Source organism: Necator americanus, chromosome III (genome assembly GCF_031761385.1).
Source record: "Necator americanus strain Aroian chromosome III, whole genome shotgun sequence".
NCBI classification, from domain to species: domain Eukaryota; kingdom Metazoa; phylum Nematoda; class Chromadorea; order Rhabditida; family Ancylostomatidae; genus Necator; species Necator americanus.
In genome coordinates, this window is record NC_087373.1 from 13,780,739 (window position 1) to 13,801,587 (window position 20,849).

General features: G+C 41.5%; 2 protein-coding genes across 3 annotated transcripts; both read left to right on the forward strand.

Annotated features, from left to right (window-relative positions):
- Positions 1 to 365: 365 nt before the first annotated feature.
- Positions 366 to 8,586, forward strand: RB195_009514 (uncharacterized protein; the record flags this gene model as incomplete). 2 transcript variants are annotated; one of them, XM_064190092.1, is made up of 5 exons in its annotated part: positions 366 to 431; positions 3,202 to 3,384; positions 4,073 to 4,142; positions 5,944 to 6,089; positions 8,506 to 8,586. In XM_064190092.1, 5 exons carry the CDS (start codon positions 366 to 368, stop codon positions 8,584 to 8,586), a joined length of 546 nt encoding a protein of 181 aa, XP_064047675.1. The 2 variants fall into 2 exon arrangements, with proteins under 2 accessions (XP_064047675.1, XP_064047676.1); XM_064190093.1 differs by lacking the exon at positions 366 to 431 and having other exon boundaries at positions 3,283 to 3,384.
- Positions 8,587 to 9,289: 703 nt separating this feature from the next.
- Positions 9,290 to 19,967, forward strand: RB195_009515 (uncharacterized protein; the record flags this gene model as incomplete). Its single annotated transcript, XM_064190094.1, has 13 exons — positions 9,290 to 9,341; positions 16,317 to 16,415; positions 16,472 to 16,626; positions 17,618 to 17,749; positions 17,849 to 17,986; positions 18,054 to 18,123; positions 18,189 to 18,311; positions 18,613 to 18,785; positions 18,874 to 19,024; positions 19,258 to 19,340; positions 19,402 to 19,503; positions 19,564 to 19,696; positions 19,813 to 19,967. The coding sequence occupies 13 exons, from the start codon at positions 9,290 to 9,292 to the stop codon at positions 19,965 to 19,967; spliced, it is 1,566 nt and encodes a 521-aa protein (XP_064047677.1).
- Between the last annotated feature and the right edge of the window lie 882 nt (positions 19,968 to 20,849).

A 20,849-nucleotide genomic window follows, 5' to 3' on the forward strand; every position in this document is an offset into this window, starting at 1 on the left:
TACAGAGTCGCGTGACAACAAAACCGTCCTCTGAAACTCTGTATCCGTGGCTCCGTTAAAATGAGGGATTCACACTTCCTATGCTGATTTCCAGTCACTTCCGACATTGCAGTGTTTTTAAACTCTCGGGTTCCGTAGCTTAAGGTCAATTTCAGTAAGAGGAGAACGCAGAACTATATTGTTATTATCCTTTAGTCGTGGCTAACGTTCCGAGTATACCGCCTTCTTCAGAGTCTGAAAGGATGAAATCGAACGTGATTTGTCCGATCAAACGCCTTATCCGCACAATAAAGAAAGTCCTTAGCCTACTGTTGGGCCGGGCCTCATAGCTACAAGTAGAAAAGAACATCCTACTTTAGGATCAGATGACTATCCTGCTACTGCTAGATACCTGTTGCGAGGTGACTAGCGCAATCAAATATTTGATGGGTGTATGTGATGCTTTGACTAAACGTATCACAAAATTCCCGACTACTACAGCTGTTACGTAATAACTTTAACAAAGCTCTAAATTTTGGAACTTTTGCCAGCTCCATGTTTTTTAGTGTTGTTTTGTTCTTGGAGAATTCTTCTAGGTTTTCGCTTCATTTTGGGCATTTTCGTTCTATTACGCTTTTTTCAGTTTCCACTTTCCCACGTTGCTGCCTTTTTGTTCTTTGAACGCTCTTAGGAGCCAACTCTGTCACGTAATTGCGGTACAAACACAGCCACGACCTCAGTGAGTCGGCGACGGATGGGCATGGCTTAGTGATCACAGGTGGATATCCCGGCTCTAGGCTACCGGCAACCTCTTCTGTAGGCACTTACTCGGCTGTACATAATCGGCTGTGGGTACCTAACGACCGTCCCCTCCTTGTTCGGACGACGACAATGCGCGCCCGTTTTTGCAGAGGAGAGAGGAGAAGGAGTGTTTGTGAGGCAGACGGTGCATCCATCGCAGTAAACGCGTGGCGATCACGTGGGAGAAAGAATTTTGGGGTAAAGTGTAGTTGAGGAGGGAGGTACTCTTATACTTGGAAGTAAATAAGTCAGTCGGCGCTCTAGAACCTCCTAACTACATTTTTACCGAATTTTTACGTTCTGATTAATCTGTATTATTATTAATCATACATCATACGGGGCAATGAAACGCACATGTCCCTTACCAGCATCTGTTGCCTCTAATATTTCGATCTGTCTCTCTTCGTCTTAGTTCTTACTCAGTTTCTTCTCATGGTTTGCATGCTTATTTGGAGCATTTGAAATAGCAAGACGCATCCATGTCAGATTTTTCAAAAGCTTGTTGATCGGGCAAAATTACTCTCATGTTTATCTGTGGAGAATGGAAAGAATCTTCTTGATTGGTGTTCCGACCTCGGAACACGATAATTTGTAATGTTTATGTCCCCACATTGTCCTCTCCTTATTGGACCATATGGCAAGAGGCGGGCAGCATGCACGGAGTTGCTCTTTTGTATAAGCCGCAGACTGCCGGTAATTTCTGTGCGCTCATTTCATATTAATAAACCTTATCCACTGAACCACTGTTTGTTTTAGTAGTTGTTGTTTCATTACGTTTTCCCTACTATAAATTCCCATTTATAGTAGGGTCAAAACGACATGACACACGTACGCAATAGCGTACGCGGCTTCTTTCGAGACGCTTCGGTGGAGCGTAGCGGCTAGGAGCCTGGCGAAGCCCTTGCTGGCCTTCCATCGCTGCACCATGCGACGGTCCCACCTCGGTTCCAACTGCTGCCTCTACCGCACCGTTTCGACTGCATACGCAAATGCACCGCAACTACATCTGTGATTCATCCTGTTCTGACCCGACTGTATCTTGAGCCAGCCTAACTCACGCGCACAATTGGAAGAGAATAATGTCATCCAGTCACGACAGGAGTGAATTGAATGAAGTTGCATAAAGGACCACCATTAACTTCACACGGATGAGTGACGTTAGCGAGCGCCCCCCTCAACCCCAACCGCTACGCTCCACCGCGCCGCTTCGACCACAGCCGCCTACGCAAGTGCACCGAGCTTCATGTCATTTTAACCCGACAGTACCCCTGCGGTGCTCACTGAATCTCGTTCGAACAAGGCATTCACAACAATTTTGTAACAGGTTCAAATAAAATTGCGTTCCTGTCAACGCATAAAATATTCGGAGGATTTTTAGCTTTGGGATAAGGATCACCGTCATTTCAGTTATATGGTGACGTCTTTTGCAACTAGGTGCACATCTTATCTGCACTCCTTCAAATTAACACCTCAACGAAAAACAAACAATATCTTACTCATCTGTAATAATGCCCTCACAAATAAGTAAGCCTCAGCACACCTTCTGTAATTAAGGCGTCTCTAGCACGGAGTACATGTTTACTGGACAAATTACGAACTGGCGCGCTCCATTACCACATGCATCATTCCTTTAATATTAGGACATCGAGTTTGTTCGTACTTCGTGTTTTCTTGTCGTCCAAACGATCAGTGAGCATTATCGGTGATCGACGAGTTGTCTTCGTCTGCCTAGTTTTCTCGATCATAACAAAAATCCTCTCCATTTGTCTTGTTCGGGGGAATGTAGCCGGGGGCGCTCAGTGGCGCCTTTATTTCTCTACTGTCTAACCTACTTTTTTCTCCTAGTAACTTTAGCTTACATGTTATATATCCTCTAAGACTAATGCTTAGATCTTAGGCTACCGATTCATTTAATTATTTACTTCGGGAAATAAAGGCGTCATTGGGTGTGCCCAATTACATTTTACTCGTCTTGTCCTCTTCTGAGAAGGATGTGGTGCTGGTTTTTTTTTTTTGTTGGAAGTTGTGTGTACGTTTTTCAGTGAGAGTTTTAAGATTTTTTGGTGTTCACTGCAGGAAAGCTTCAAACTTCGTGCATTCATAAAGCGTCAGTATGCATGCGTGCGTCATGTTTATATGTGTTGTCGCACTTCTTGGGATTGCTCCCTGGACTTTCCTATCGCACTTTTGTGTGTTTGCTTCTTTAGCTTTTAGTAGTTGTGGTAGTTTTAATAAGTATGAATGCAATGAAAAAAGTTGGGTTAATGAAATGCGTTTTTGATGGCGTTCTAGACCTCTCTATTCATGTGTATGTTTCAGGAATCGACTTATTTGCTAGTTGAAAATGTCGATGTTATGATTCTTTCTTCTTCACATAGATTGTCCTTGTAGACCGCTCTTTGAGTTATCTTGTATTTTTAGGTTTTCACGGAGATGCTATCTGTTCGAACTTTCTCATCCTTATTACGTAGCTACAAGCATTTTACCTGCCCAAAGGCTTTGATGCCATCCAGTGTCGCTGCCAGCTCCTCAGCAGTACGAGCTGAATCTACAAAACAGGTTGAATTTCAATGTGGTGGCGAGAAATTCGTAGGAACAGCTAAAGTGAGTCCACTTTCCATGCTACTGCTCAATATAACATCAATTTTCATGTGAACATTTTAAACAGTTTGCTCTTGAGCAAAGTACGCAAGTGTAAATTGAGAAGTTGGCGAAAAAGCGAGAAGCCATTGACGTAATAAACGTATATGTCGCAACTAGCCTGTGCCAGTAAGTGCAGGTTTTCTTGTTCTTATCAGTTCATTATTTTAAAGTAAGAAATAGTGTGCTGATAAGGACAAGCTCTATAGTAGAGTCAAAACGACATGAAGCACGACGCAGGTGCGTAAGCGCCTGCGCTCGAAGCGACGCGGTGGAGCGTAACGGTTAACATTGAGGAGGATCGCTGCGAGCACCATTCTTCGTTGAAGTTCGCGATTGTCCTACCTCGACTCCTACAACCATCTCCACCGCTTCGAGCGCAACTGCACTATGCTAAATGTCGTTTTAATCTTTCTACACTTTTGTGTTGATTATTTTGGATGTGTGGTGCATTCACACAATCTGGGTTACGTGTACGTTTCTAGTGCTGAAATGTTTCGCTGTCTGAAAAGGATGCAGTTCAGGCTTTGCTCTCTCCGATGGCGCTGACAAAATGCATATTTTTTCGTGTTTACCAAAAGATTAGTTATTCCAAAGTGCAGTTTCTGAAGAAATCTCTCTTTACTTTGAATGACTGTTTCTTTTATTTTAGCTAGGTGATACTCTTTTGGATGTTGTTGTGAACAATGATCTACCGCTCGATGGTTTTGGAGCATGCGAAGGTAGGTGATTTCGGTTGTTTTGTGTTGTGATGTATTATGCGTCGCATCCTTCATAGTAACTTCGAAACGACATGAAACGCGGCGCAGTTGCGTAAGCGGATGCGCTCGAAGCAGTGCGGTTGAGAAAGCGGTTGGAGGTGGAACGGATTTGCATCAGGAAGTACCCAGAGCGACTGTCAAAATATATCCTTAAGAGTTGCGTGCGTAGATAACTGTGCTACAGTCGATAACCACATCAGACCTTTCCGCAACGTGTGCAAGATGCCCCGCCCATCTACTTTCTGCAATTGAGCCTAGGGTTGCCCAAAGTCCAAGAACTCCAGAATGCGATACTGACCGCTGCGATCCGCGTAGATTGCAAAAGTGAGCGCTGAGTAGTAGGTAAATTTAAGAGATTCTTATCGAACTCAAAACTTGAGATACTTAAAGCTTGATTTTTACTTGTTTTTGAAATCCTATTCGTACTCATCTTAGTTTTCCAGTGATATTTATTATTCACACACCCTTCTAAACATGTTTTTGTTTTAGTTTAATTGTTTTTTATTTGTTTCAGTTTATGATAGATTGTTTTATTGGTGTTCGACTGATTGTTGGCGATATCAGTATCTTATTTACTATATATATTTTGTATTTATATTTGTTTGTTTATTTATTAGATCGGCGGCTAATTAGAGTACAACTTGAAGCCAAATTTGTACAAAAAAAGTAGAAATCGTAACTGTTAGAATATATATTATAAGTATAGTTATAATCCACTCCGTAACAAGGCATGAATTATGTAAAGATGCTCACTCGCCGTATTCATGCTGAGCTTGCTGTGAATGCGTCAATAAGTTTGTGTTTCAAAATGGGTCTACGGTTTTTACTCACCTTTATTAACTTTATTTACATTGCCTCCTCGAACTATGAAAGCCGTAGAGTGCGTATCTCACATTATGTAGTTTTACATAGTGAGTGTGACTTTACAGAAGATCAACGGCGGTCATCGCTAACATAGCATTTCGTTACTTTCTCAACTAATTAATCGGTGAATAATCTAATCTTTTCCATTCTGCTATTTCATGATTTTTCTGTTATTAATGAAAGTATAACGCCTTTCCCCCGTCACTTTTACCGAACAATCTTCATTTACAAACGTGTTTCTCATTGTGCAGTTCATGTTTTATCATTTCTTTTCCTTATAAGCTCGTTCTATCAGGGTATCCAAGTAGGAATATCATGCGGGCCTTTTGAGGAAGGGGTGGACGGAGTCTAAGGATGGATAGGATAGGATGGCGATCGCTGCTGCAAGCGCACACATCGGATGAAACCAATTTGCTTGGGTACGTCCTGAGCGTCCCCCAGATAGAATCATCGCAAACTGCGCTCGATTGGTGCTAGCAACAGTTCAACCCCGATCCTTACCGCTATGCTCCACCCCAGCGCAGCCGCTTACGCAAGTTTCACTGAATTGTGCTTCACGTCGTTTTGACCTTACCATATCTGCTTTATGATGATGCGAAAACTCACAAACCATAATTATAAAATTGTTTTGATTTCTCAACAACTTGAAAATTGTCCACTAGATCTTCGATAGTCATGCCTTGTCTCCGAGATGTAAACCTTGTCACTGTAATTGTTGAATTAGTAGTTCTGAAATCTCCTCGGATCTCCTCCTATCAGTTCATTGTTATTTTTAAGGGACATTATTTTGTTTGTTACTGCTCATATACAACTGCAAGGTGTTTATTGTTCGAATATCTGGAAGGAGATGCTTGCAGTGATGCTAAGACCTCAGTAGACGGAAAATATCACTTTCCAGGAACGCTAGCGTGTTGTACATGTCACGTCATTTTATCTCCGGAACATTACAATCGAGTAGACCGCATAAATCCTGCAGGCGAAGAAGAAATGGATCTTCTGGATCTAGCGCCAGAACTTAGCGATTATTCACGTTTAGGATGTCAAGTAAGCTACATTTAGTTTGTTGTTGTTAAAGTTATTTTCGAGGAAATGCTTGAGGTTGTAGTCAGTATAAGTAGTTAGGTATTGGGTTGTAATTTACAAATATTACGATGCAGACGTGCAATTTCAGGGGCAGAAGCACTCAGAACCAGCAGTTTACCTTACCGAAAACTCCTAGGAAAATGGCATACGCGACCTTACAATTGAAAGTTTATGTGAAAGCAACTTCTGCGCAAACTTCCAACAATTTAGAAACAGATCCTACTGGTTTACCTCATACCCCATTTCAATGTAGGCTTTTCGTGAACCTTCACGAAAAGCGTGGAAAATGTGAGGTGGGTGTATTGCAGTCGGTAAAAGGTTCCGCTGGCTACGCCGTTGATCGGGCGTTCGAACCCGTCCCAGTGCTCCTCAAGCCTTTCATCCCTGCGGGGGTCGATAAATTGGTACCAGACTTGTCCATGAGGATAAAAACGCTGACTAGACACATCGGCTAGCCTCCGCAAGTCATTCTATAGGCCACTTACACGTTCGTAAACCTCAAACGATTCTGAATTGATGTGAAGGTAGTGGCGCATCCCAAGCGGATTGATTAACGCCAGACACTTTGTCCTTTATTCTTTATACCCCATTTCGTAAAACAACGGAAGTCATTTCAAATTCCTGGATTTGGCTGAGGACTTCCCCTTTCCGCAGTGACATTCTTGAAATCTGTCCTACGCAGAGGTGGAGAGATTCCAATCTTGGAAATTTCCGTGAACGCAGCCTCTAAGGACGAAACTACAATCGGTGTCACGCTACGACCTTGACGAAGGCGACATTGGCCCACCGGGTACAATAATCCTCTCTGCTTGCCATCTTTTACAATTTTTTGTATGATAATACATGAATAGGTTTACCTAGTCTTGGCAAAATCACTTTTCACTTTCATTTAGAATCATCGTTTGTTTTGCTGTTAATGCGTAAGATTTTAGTATATAGGGTTTGGATTCCTCCATCCGTTTACGTGTAGCTGTGCTTGATAGAGATTATCGTCGTCGTGGAACTCTGACCGCGAAGGACCCTAGCCGTTCATAACTAGGCTGAAAAGTGGGGAAGAGATCCGATTTGAGCTAACTGAATTTTGAGACGCTGTAACAGCAAAATTATTTCTAGTTAGTTTAACTAGTTTTCAAACTAGCGAGAGGGAGACTTTTTTGTATTACAACGTCATATCATGCTAATTGTTCTCATTTTCACCAAAACGGGGTTCAAATCCATCCTTTTCTACAATCTCAGATGCAGTATATGAGCAGATCTAAAGTCTCGGATGCAGTGTAGGAGCAGAGAAAACGGTGAAGCTAATGTAGGCGGAAAAGGAGTTAGGGGCACCCAAAAGAGGCTGAGCCACTAAACAAGGTTAGTTGAATTTTTTAAATTCTTCATTGGACGTCGATGCAAGCTGTGACTAGACTAGCTCTGACCGACTTTGCTTTTATGCAAATGAGCGGAGAATCCTCGTTTATTTGACCTCATAAGCGGTGATTTTCGCAAATATTTCGCAATTAACCTGGAACCAATAGGAAGCCAAAACGGATTTCGAACATTTTTTTAGCTCGTAAGTTTCCAGCCGGACACTTATGGAACGGTTACAACGGATTTTGACAAAAAAAGATAGTTGGTCATCTGTGGTAATTATCCTAACGGACGTAATCATTATATCAATAAACCCTGGTTAGTGGCTCAGACCTCAATAAACCTATTTAGATAGCCACCACAACCACTTTTTGAGTGCCACCTTCCCCCAAATCCTTTTTCCTTCTAATGTAAAAGTACTTCCATGAGACTACGTAATTTGATTCTGGGGATTAGCATGCTTTCAGTGAGGATGTAACGCGTCACACCGACTCGTCACTTCAACGCCGAATCCATAAAAATATATATCGTTTTTCTTTGCATTAGAGATCGCGACATCTCGGAATCACCTAACATTATAGCCTTGCTTCTGTTTGATTCAAACATTAGAAATTGATTAGAAGTACATGCATTGTCCCACTACTTCTGATCAATCAACATCCTCATGCATTCTTGGCAGTGAAGATACGAACTCGATATTAATGTCAGCGTTCGCTTCAATTTTCCGTGTCGAAGCTTGCCAACTTCTCAACCAAAGTACGAAACACTCATTAGAAATATAGATGTAACGTGGATAGCCGCTAACAGGAAGTCTCGCAGTATGATAGGGTTCTGATACGTTTATGCTGCCACGTCGCATCGGCTCCGCCAGCGGATCAAGCTTATGCCGCTATACACATCATTGCGTTAGGAATAGCAATTTGCGAGCAAAAATGTTGGCGCCTAAAAATTATGTGTTTGATTGATTCGAATTATCTGACAGGTCGTGCTACTTAACTAACTCTACCTATGCAATTGTTTTCAGGTTCAGGTCGATACGGCTGATCCCGACACGATTGTTGTCACCGTTCCTGTTCAGAAAATTGATGCTAGAAATGTGGAATGACGTAATGTATAGGTGAAGTTACGAAGTACAAGGACCAATACTGTTCGTGCTCATGAGTACGGTGATAATTCTATTGAGATATTGCGTTCTCGAAAAGAATATAGTTTATACTCGACTTTCAAGAGCACTACTAGAGCAGTTGATTTATTGCGAAGAATGTGATTGAATGATAGGCTGTGATTGAAACTTGTTTATATAGCTTTTATTTTCCGCTAGCTTTCTTTCATAGCAGCTTATATGGAGAAAGATGTTTAAGATGTTTTGTTAGACACTCAAGAATTCGTGCCCAGTAATATCCTGTAGTACCTCCCGAAAAATTCTCCTGTGTATTGAATATAGTGCTGCGGCCTATTCATGATCTATTCTACGTCGATTTTCAGTCTGTTCTTTTTCACTTTTGTCGTGATGTGCAAAAAAAAGTTTTGCTTACACATTGTAAGTTGTTTACGGTAAGACCGTCGAAATACAACAACGCACTTCCAACGAGCTGCCATCACTCCTTGAAGCTTAAGCTTACTGTTCACTTATAAGTTCAAGTTTACAGTACAATTTGAATGTATACATGTGTCTCCTGGGATTCTCAGCAGGAAACGCAAGTATTTCGTTCACATTGCCTAGGAAGTGGAACACAATGGTACACGATTCTGAAGAGAGTTGGCTATGATGCTCCCAGTATGTTTCAAAGATTTGTCACTGCCAGTTGATGGATATCGACGCTAGGTCAACTGCACGTCTTAACTGTTGTTGCGTTGAAGGTACGTCATCGCATCTCTGAAATATACAGGGAGGATCTACATACAACAGAGAGCTTATTATGCGCATTAACATCGATACTCTGAAGGCAGCGTATCAAGAACTGTCGATGTGATGATATGACATATCTGTGATATATCTCACAGTAAAGAACGGTTGTAGCAGGGGTCCTACCTCGATTCTAAACGCTTCTCATTGCCTAGGAAGTGGCTGCGCACCACCGCACTCGCAATGGCAAACCGCAAAGTTCGGTTCGTAGATTACGGGACCAACGTGTCTCCGCTCAGCTCCTAATCGTGTGTCCTAAAAAAAAATCTAAAAATCCTAAAAACAGTGTAGAAAATGGCGTTCTTTTCAACACGAAATCAGCCGCAAGCCGCAGCCGTGCGTCTTTGAGCGAGCGGTCGAAAGATCAATCATGCTTTCTCACTAGCTTAATCAAGTATAGTAGGGTCAAAACGACATGAAGCACTTATGCAATTGCGTACGCGGCTTCAGTTGAGCGTAGCGGCTAGGAGCGTGGAGAAACCATTGCTGGCACCTATCGCTGCAGTTTGCGACGGTCCCACCTCAGTTCCAACTGCTGCCCCCACTACGTCGTTTCGTGCACGTACGCAAATGCACCTCAACTACACTCGTGATTCATGTCGTTTGGACCCGACTATAAGCCCAATGAATGGGTTGCTGAGGGAACTGGAGCATTTGCAAGAAGACGCGTTCCACTCCCCTCAGCAGCCTATTCATTTCGTAGGAAAAAAGCCGTCTACAGTTTCTCTGGGGTTTCTGTACTCAATTTTGAAATAAGTTGGCACTTAACTTACAGAGAAATATTTACCTCCGATACTGTACCTCCAATGGTAAACGAGAAGAAAATTCATGTGCTTGGTCTGTTTTGTATGTGTTCATTGCATCGGCCAATCAATGCTACTGACGCAAATATTTGTAGAGTCGTATTTTGCCTCTCATTTCAAACACTGTAGGTAGTAAGGAACACAACAGTTAAGCCGGCGCTTATTCTTCTTCACCTAATTTTGTTATCATGGAAAAAAAGAAGATAAACTCCAGTCCTTTAATCTCATTATATCTCATGTCTTTATGAGATTATATGCGTCCTATCTACTTGACATTTTGTATTCTCTCCAAGGTTTCTTGTCCACCACTGGCACCTTCATTTTTTTTTCGCAAGTTCTATCTAATTTATACCTTTCAAGTCCCAGATCATGTAGATCACCATGGGCGAGGTTTCTGCAGCTGCTTTTGTTGGTAATAAAGGAGTGCATGCGACTTTTCCATAAACCTGCTTTTTTCTGAAGATTTGCCGCATATTTTTTTGGTTTTGCTAGTCGGTCGTGACAGTCAAACAGGAAATTACTGCCGCATAAACAATTTAGAATTATCCTGGTGTGGACTCAGAAAACTGGACCGTTCATTGGTCCCATATAATTTATGGTGTTGAAAAACTGTGCTTTTTTTCCTGTGATGAAACTGAGATGGTCTCTGGTGTGTTAAAAAGAGCACAGGTAGTCGACTCAAAACGACAAGAAGTTCGGTACATTTGCGTAAGCGGCTGGAGCCGAATCGGACTCGTGGAACGAGCGCACCAGCCGCGAGACCACATTGTACAAGCTTGAGGTCGTTTTCACCTGACAAAAGAGCCCCGAAATGAATCCCACGCTCATCCCGAGCAAACCTCCACTGACTTCCTATTCAAAATTCCTAGTGAAAAAAATACCTAACGTAGTTTTCACCATTCATTGCTACAGTCCGGGTGAAGCTAGCGATGATCTCACTGCGATCCTAACCGCTCCTTCCACCGCACCGCTTCGAGCGCAGCTGTTTACGCAACTGCATCGAGCTTCATGTCGTTTTGACCCAACTATACCTCCATCTAGGCCAATTACGGTTGTATTATATGGTTATTGAATACATATTTCTGTGTCAATGCACTCATTTTATTGTGGTTTTACGTTCAATTATATGAAAATGATGTTATCTAAGTTGTGAGAGAAATACTTCCTTTTCCATCAGATATTTTTCTAAAAGTCCCTTCTCGATCACATAATCCTTCGAGTATTTGGGATTACGACAAACTTTTCACTCTCTAAAATAGTTACACAATAATAACTGGTTAGAGGAAATTGCACTAAAGTGGTGTGCTGTCAGTGAAGCGCGACTGATCAGAGTACGTTGGTAGCACGTTTTCGCACGTAAGTTTTTTTTTCAACCGATGAAAATGTCACGGATTGGACAGTAAGAGTACAAGGTGGATTGACATTGATTTAATCTTTTATGAACTTGGATGTATGGTGACACCATCTATTCTTTGCAACCCTAAAGAATCGTACGGAAGGATTTTTTGTAACGAACACAGGTACCGCCCTGTTGCCTACTTTCGTTTACAGTCATTGACAGGTCGTTTTTCTCTGCTGTTTATCGCGCGTTTTTGGGAATTACGAAATGTTCTTTCGTTCTCTTTGTCCTTTTGGAATACATTTCTATTTTTTCGTATGATGCATGGTCGTATGTATGGGATGTGTGGGAACTCGCTATTTTAACGGCTGATCGATACGTTTCTGCTAGTGCGCATTTCTCCTCCGTTATTCTTCTTTGATTTTTTCGGTGCTGCCGTGAATGCAAATCTTTGTGCCACTCTGGTGTTGTTCGGTATTAAATCCTCTCGGAGTCTACATTCTATTACACTTGTTTTTCTCTTCTTTGCAGAGGTATGTGATAGATCTAATTGGATACATAGCCGACTTCAAAACTCTCGCACTGCGATCGACCGACCTTGTGGGGAAACCCTTGTCCACGGCATTGCTCTTAAGTATACTCCACAAACCTCCACCTGGCAGCACCTAACACCAACATGATTTGTGTTTGTATTCTGCTTGTGTTTTACATAACATATCCGATGCACAACAATCTCAAAATCAGCTATATATGGTGTTGTATAATCACAGTAAAACAGATGGTTAAATGACGACGCGTTCTTTGTGAAAACGTGCACTGAACTCCCTCTACAGTATGTGGAAAACTCCTAGGACCTCCTTTTTTGTTCACTGTTCCTCGTATAATATTTTCTGATTGGACTTACGTAACTTTAACAACTTCCATTACTTTTATCGTTTATTTACCTGCTAGGATGCCTCTGAGACCTTAGTTTGTAAGGGTTTGATTGTTTTACTGTTTTAAAATGTAATTGGACATGGCTACTGTTTGCTGCAATGGGATTCATAGTAATGTCCCAAAATTCGTTTTAGAAGGAGATTAACTGTTTATGATTATACGATAAGGCAGAAATCCAGTTCCTGAAAAGCGTCGTCTTTGAGGAATAAGTAAGAGTTACTGGACTAGCGAAAAAGGATTTCCTTTGTATTACCACTACGGAAGATGAAAATCGATGACTACGTAAAGAAAATCGATGACTACGTAAACCATTCATACATTGCTTTCCGAAAATATAGTGAAAAACTATAAAAAGTAAAAATAAAAGAGTTTCGTGAAGTTTCACGCATACGGTGGAGGAAGCCCAGCTGGTTTTCTTAACCGAGCACGAGTCGCGACGTCGTATAACCACGCATTTTACGCGGACTGTATGCAGCTGCGTAATCGGCTCCTCTGGGAATAGCGGAGTGGTGCTAGTGGCTGCCTTTACACTAGTCTGAATGCTGCTAGCGAGGATCGATCACAACCATTAATTCCACTGTACCGCTTTGAACGCAGCCGGTTACGCAACCGTATATTCCATGTTTAAAGGCATCACCCCACGAATCTGGAGTAGTGCGGATTTCAGGTGGATTATGCCTATACGGAGTCGTAGATTGTGGGGAGGAGGGTGATTTCGTCCATCACTTTCTAATTGAAAATTGTAAAAAACGGCTTGGAAAATGCGGCGCGTGCACAAGGCTAGCGCGCTCCGATCGAACTCGTAGAAAATAGTGCCCCGGAACGCTCGAAGTCGTATCTTCCGGGCCGTTTTTACGGTAATTAGGAAGAAATTTACGGAATCACCCTTCTCTCCATACTCCACGATGCCTTATGCGAATACTCCACCTGAAATCCGTACCACCTCAGGTTCGTGGGGTGATGCCTCTAAGTTTCAATAAAGAAACTAGACAGCTTTATTTGTGCTTTAAAAGTCATATTTTTCTTGGCAGACTTTTGCTTCAAGAACCTATTGAGAAGTTGTCCACGGGTGCAATTTCTACACTTTTATCTGATTGCAGCAATTTTTACGCAGGCTAGTTTATCCAGCAAAGTGAGCAATGATGATGCTACGTATATAATGGGGTTTGATTTTCAAGTATTTGCATACTTGTTTATTAATACATGCACTCGTTGCAGTATATTTGCTGTTCGTGCATATATTATGTAAATGACGTTGAATAGTGCGAATCGCCATGAGATCAATCAATGGTACAATCTATGATAATCTGGTGCTCAGGCGTCCCCGCACAAATCGCATACAATCTTTAAAAACTTCGTTGCTATGGAGCGTGACGATTGGGATGGGGTGGGGACCTTTGCCGGCACCACTTATTGCTCCAGTCTGAGTGAAGCTAGCCTTACTATCAAGCTGGTCCCATTGAGATCCCAACCGCTCGTTTCATCGCCCGCTTACGCAACTGCACCGAGCTTCGTATCATTTTTCACCCGACCGTAGCAATTAAACTTATCATACTGTAGTAACTCTATTTCATCATACTTCATGAAGTAAGTTTAACATGACATCCATTTTCCAGACATCATAACAATTTTTTTTTTGCATTCTCGTATAATGGTACCGCAGTATTTTTGTGACAGTTCCATTGCCAGTCATGTCGTATTTGTTTACTCTTGGAAGACGCTCAGCGCACTGAAGGTGATCGCCACACAGTTATCTTTAGACGGAAGTAAAAAAGAAAGATGTAAAGTTATTGACTCGGTGTTGTTTTATTTTACTGATTGCGTTTTGCTTATTCAGCTCTGCAAATAGTGGGGATGTATCAAGTTCACAGTAGCAAATTTGCATGTTTGCAAAATCTTCGCCAAGGCCGAACCCTCTGACTCATCCCTAACAGAAATTGTATCCTCATAACAAAGTGCATTGCGGACTTTTTTTGTCACCCAATAGAATATGTGTACCATGCAGATAAAAAAAAGTGACGACAGATTTTGTTATTTTAATTGTACCTTCTATACGATTTCTCTACAGATAATTCTGAAGGATGAAATGTTTGACGGCATTCTTTATGGGCAATGTCTCAGAAATGACAGACCTCCTCTTTCGAATGTTTTCACCATAGTTGCATTTCCTTATCTTCTTTAATTTGCTCTGCATTTCGACATTTTTTCCAATCGATCGCGCTTCATGTGATGGGAATGACCTCCGTCAAGTGACTATGAGCTGTGCTGTAGCAGCGACTGTGGCAAGAACCATGTGCGAGTTCTAATAAACATGTAGTATAGCATGTACATACAGTATAGTCAAAACGACATGAAGCTCGGTGCAGCTGCGTAGGCGGCGTTGCACTCGAAGCGGCAAGGTGGAGTTAGCAGTTCCAGGCGGGACCAGCAGGAACTGCAATGCCGCTAGCAAGAGTCCTGACCTCTCGTAACCATAAATGATTCCTTTCAAACATTGCTATCTACATAAATGCGTACGTTTGTTGACTTCTCGTGATAGATCCAAAACAGATTTTTCCCGGAGGGTGTAGCGCAGTTAATAGTTTATCTGCGACTGAACAGACGGTTGATGCTTCGAAGTTGCCGTAGAACCTACCAATCCTTCCATTCACTCGATGTCGATAAATTGGTGCCGGACTTGTCTGGAAGGACAGTTGATTGGTTAACTCCAGACAATATCTACTTTGAATTAAATTGATACATTGTCTCAACAACCCTTCTTCATATCAGGGAGAAGTTTAGCAACCCAGAACAGCTGTTTTACCAAAGCCAGCGTATCATGATTTTGACGTGGTGCGGGACCCACCGCGAAATCATGATACGCTGGTTTTGGTAAAATCATGATAATCATGATACGGTGGCTTTTTACTACGATATGGGAAAGGTGAGCGGAGCTATCCTGAGGTTGAGGATAGCTCCGCTCACCTTTCCCTTATCGTAGTAAAAAGCGGCGTAGGAAGCGCTTCAGTTCCTACGAGGTACATTGGAACGCGGTTATGTACATGTTCCAGTCACCTCAGTAGCCTATTCATTGTTTTACTTGAATAGGCGGCGAATACGCAAGACTTACCTTCTACCGTTGGCACCTGGATGCTGCGCGTGCACAATCGCGAAGCGTTGCAACTGAGATCGTAGCAAAAAAAAACGGAATATTTGCGGTCCCTACGCCGTTTATGGAAAGATGAGCGGAACTATAGTAAGGTCAAAACGATATGAAGCACGATGCAGTGCTGCTCGAAGCGGTGCGGTGGACCGTAACAGTAGATCGAGAGAGGACCCTCGCTAGCAGAATTCTTCGCTGCAGTCGCGATGGCCCCATTTATTCCATTCTTTCTATTTATTCCAACCGCTTTTTTTGCGCTGCTTCGAGCGCAGCCGCTTACGCGTCTGCACCTCTGACCCTGCTATACGCTGGCTTCCGCCGTCTATCACTCAAAACTCTTTCGATATGGGTTAAGCAACACGTCAAAATCGCGATACGTTGCTTTTAAGCACTGTATCCACTGTATTGGGCAATCTATTTCATCTTGCTAATTATTCTTCATTATTTCTTTCCTAACAGCAGTGTTTGATGCTTCTGTTTCCAAGATCATCTCTCGCTCCTGATAAATTGCCTCTTCTAACCGATGACTATTCATTATTTCATTACTTCTTTAATTACAAAGATTTTTGATTCCTTCTGTTTCCAATATGTTCGTATGGTTATGCTTCTGGAGAATTGAACATGAAGAAGATTGAACAAATAGTGAATGTTCGCAGTGTAGATGTGGGTTTTTTAATGTCATTCTGTGTTCTAAGTTGTATTCTTCCAGGATTGTTCCGTCCAGCTATGGCTGCGATTGATGTGAACACATCAATTACCTCGCATAAGACATCCACGATCCGCAACTACAACACACAACCTCGACTTGGTTAGTAAAGATTGATATTGCTTCAATTGTGAAGCACATATGCTCTTGTTATTCAGTTTATAAGACTGTCGTCGGTGTAAATGGACCGCTGGTAATTTTGAACGAAGTGAAGTTCCCACAGTACAATGAAATCGTGCATATTACTCTGCCAGATGGGACGAAAAGGTGTGGACAGGTCTTGGAAATCACAAGAAACAAAGCTGTCGTGCAGGTGCTATCCGTTTCCTAGTCTCCTAATACTTGTTAAATATTCACTACTACTATTCACTACTACTTGTACAGGTTTATATTTTGAGAATTTTAAGCCGCGTTGGAGTAATAACTAGCGCAGATTTTTAGTTTTGCTTTAAAAAAATCTTATATGCTTTTAGACTGGCTATTTTTTCAAACATAAGCATACTCTTTACAGTTTTTTTAGTTAATTAGTCACACGTTGATGATTACCTTTCGATGTATTCACCCGTTTGTATGACAGTATTATTGTTATTATTATTATTGATATTACAGTATCCATATTTCTGAGAGTTACAATTTCATGGAACTAGAGCGCGTATCGAATAATTTTTTTTTTCAGTCGAATAAACGCGAGCTAGCGGAAAAATGTACTTTGATTGCGTAAATTACTATCCCGTAAAAATTTGTCCGCGAACAAAACGCATCGTGCAGCGAAAACACGTTTTCGCTCCTTTTAGCACTGGAAATGTTTCTGCAACAAACGGCAGTGTTCCGCAGCGAAGTGTCGTGTACTAATTTGCGTCAGGAAAATTATCGAATATTGTATAAGGCGATTGGAAAAAAAAGTTATCGATGATTTCGTTCCCATCATACTTATCTTCCCATTGGCACATATCAGAGTACGGCTTAAAAGCTGCCGGCTAAGACTCAGAGAACAACTCAACATGCGCATGGCTGCATGTCGCTTCAGCCCATCGCACCAACTTGAGGCCCTTGGTTGAGAAACGGTGACCCATCCACCTTCTTTCCAGACCTCACCCCATCATACCAACGCTTGCTCTGGGCTCTTAAGCATTTCTACAAGCAAAAGCTGTTCAATTCTTTGATTCACCTCAAATCCCCTGCATAGGTGCGGTAGGGACCCTCCTCAAGTGAAGAGGGTCTAGCTGGTGGAGTACAGCTCAAGTGATGTGGATCTTTTCGCCAACCGTTCAAAAGTGAAGATGGTCTTAGGTGGTTTTCTTTAGGTATTCGAAGGGACATCCGGCATTGATGCGAAAAATACTGTTTGTGAGTTCACTGGCGATATCTTGCGTACCCCTGTTTCTGAGGATATGTTGGGACGCATCTTCAACGGATCTGGCAAACCAATCGATAAGGTAACCTCCTGTACTGCTCTTCATTTCTGAATCTTTCGTTTTCTTGTTATCCTCGACCTCTAATTAGTCCCGTCTATTCATATACATTTTCTTGCTTAGGGACCACCTGTACTTGCTGAAGATTTCTTGGATATCAACGGTCAGCCTATAAATCCCTGGTCACGGATCTATCCTGAAGAAATGATTCAGACAGGCATCTCTGCTATCGACGTGATGAATTCTATCGCTCGCGGGCAGGTGAGTTTCTTCTAATAATTTTGTGGTAGGTTCTTTTTTCTCGAAAAATGCGTTTGCAACTTTGCAGAAAATCCCCATTTTCTCAGCTGCAGGCTTGCCTCATAACGAAATTGCGGCACAAATTGTACGCCAAGGAGGTAAGTAACTCATACATCGGAATTTATTCATTTTTCTAATGTACGAGAGCAAAGTGCAAATTCAGGTCTTGTAAAACTGCCTGACAGCAAACAAGAAGGTTCTGATTCAAACTTTGCCATTGTTTTCGCAGCTATGGGTGTGAACATGGAAACTGCTCGATTCTTCAAGCAGGATTTCGAGGAAAACGGTTCTTTTTATTGTCATAATGTTACCATTGTATTAGTCGAATATTTAATATCTAATTAATAACTAATATTAATTTAATATCCAATTAATAATTTAATTAATAATAATATCGATAACGATTTTTCCGTGGATGGACACTGATATATTTCACAGATAGTAATTTCGACTTTGTTTACTTCGAGCCACTTTTCGCTTTTAAGCCGAATTGATATGCCCAAATATTTTGTAGTCTACCATCAAATCGATTATGGATATAAGTATATCGGTCCTACCTTCGTTCGAACAGAAGAATGTTTCTTTAGGATCTATGGAAAATGTCTGCCTGTTCCTCAACTTGGCTAATGACCCAACAATTGAGCGCATCATCACTCCACGTCTGGCACTAACAGCTGCGGAATTCTTTGCATATCAATGTGAAAAACATGTGCTTGTCGTACTCACTGATATGTCTTCCTACGCTGAAGCTTTGCGTGAAGTAAGCCGCACTAATACTCCTTTTTCATTAATTATGTTGCTTTTTGTGTGTGTGTGTTTGTTTGTTTGAGAATCTGTCGTTGTTACAGGTTTCTGCGGCGCGCGAAGAAGTACCAGGTCGCCGAGGATTCCCAGGTTATATGTATACAGATTTGGCTACTATCTATGAACGTGCCGGGCGTGTCGAAGGACGTGATGGCTCCATAACACAAATACCCATTCTCACCATGCCAAACGATGGTACGTTTCCTAATTAAATTTTCGAACCTTGCGTTATAGAATGTGTGAAAACAGTACAGTAAATAAGAGGCACGCCAGTATGTACTGCTGTTTTGATTTCATGCAGTTGTAGCGTCTGTTGCGCTACATCCTCATAGTACTTTTCTGCCCACCGATGGGTAAATTTAAAATGCCAAACCATTTACGTAATGACATTGACACAAATAATTAGCGCATCTACACCTATTTTTCAGATATTACTCACCCGATACCGGATCTTACTGGCTACATTACTGAAGGACAAATATACGTTGATCGCCAACTGCATAACAGACAGGTTTTCAATTATTTGAATGCGACAACATAACATTTTGCCATGTAGGTTCCAATTCTTGTAGATTTACCCTCCAATTAACGTTTTGCCTTCACTGTCTCGACTAATGAAATCTGCTATTGGTGAAGGAATGACACGTGTTGACCATTCAGACGTTTCTAATCAGGTATATCTTTAAATGAGTAGTCACTTCACCTATCCGCTGACCTAAGTATTTAATTTTAAGTTGTACGCATGTTATGCGATAGGAAAAGACGTACAAGCAATGAAAGCAGTGGTAGGAGAAGAAGCACTGTCATCTGATGACCTCCTCTACTTGGAGTTTTTAGGAAAATTCGAGAAAAATTTCATTGCACAAGGTGGGATCGTAGTTTATACCCTTTCCTTGGCAAAACTTACCTTTGTAAAAGTTTATTTCCGTCACACTTGAAATATCGTTCTGGATTGCTTCGCATTCTAATATGTATCACTTCAGGGAACTATGAAAATCGAAACGTATTTGAGTCACTCGATATAGGATGGCAACTGCTACGTATTTTCCCAAGAGAAATGTTAAAGCGAATTCCAGAAAGTATACTAGACAAGTTCTATCCTAGAGGTGGAGCGAAGTCAAAGTCAGATTCGTCTTGATTGTCGCTTAATTTTCATTGCGATTTTGTATATATACCATTGTGTAAACAGAAAATTACACTTTTGTATGTTTTTGCGTAAACTACTATATTGTGGAGCAGAAGAAGATCTGTACGTCACGTAGTTGTACGTAGCTCAATGCTGGATAAATCCTTGGTCTTGGGACATCCGTTATGGAGCAATAAAGTTTTCTTAAGGCAGCTCAAAGCACCGGGATTGTTTGGTTATGGATCGAATGCTCAGAAAAACAAAACTCATTTGGAACTTAAAAAGTTTCATCCTTTATCACCAGTAGATATATAGGTGCTCCCAGCAACAAGTGGTTAGTTATGATTTACTGTTTGCTTTTGAACGGGCTTCTACAGCATAAAATTTCGTCTAATTTTTCCTAACAGATCGGGGTTGACAAGTAGGTATTTTCAAGTCCTGCATAATAGATAGGTTTTCTCTTCTCTTATTTGTGTGCAAAAGATCCTCACATTCTGCAACATTGTGGTATTACAACTTCAACATTAGAATTAACAAGTTTATCAGAGAGAGAGAAAAAAAAAAAGACGGAATGGCAGATAGAGGGAAACTGTTGCTAGCATAAGTATAACGTCCTTCAAAATTCGGCACTTACTGGATCAAACTTGATTTGTCATAAAAATATGAATGTTGTACGAGATGGTGATGATCGTCACGTTGTAGGACGACTTGAACGACTCAGCGAGAGGTTCAAAGTTAGAATCTCTCCATCATGCATAGGAACAGAGAAGTACTTAACAAACATCGCGGTGAAAACGCGCTACTCTCCATACAAATCTAGAAAATATCATAAGCACACTTTGCGCAGGAGCAAGATAATCTCTTGCTAACATTGCGTTAGTTTCTTCAGATGGA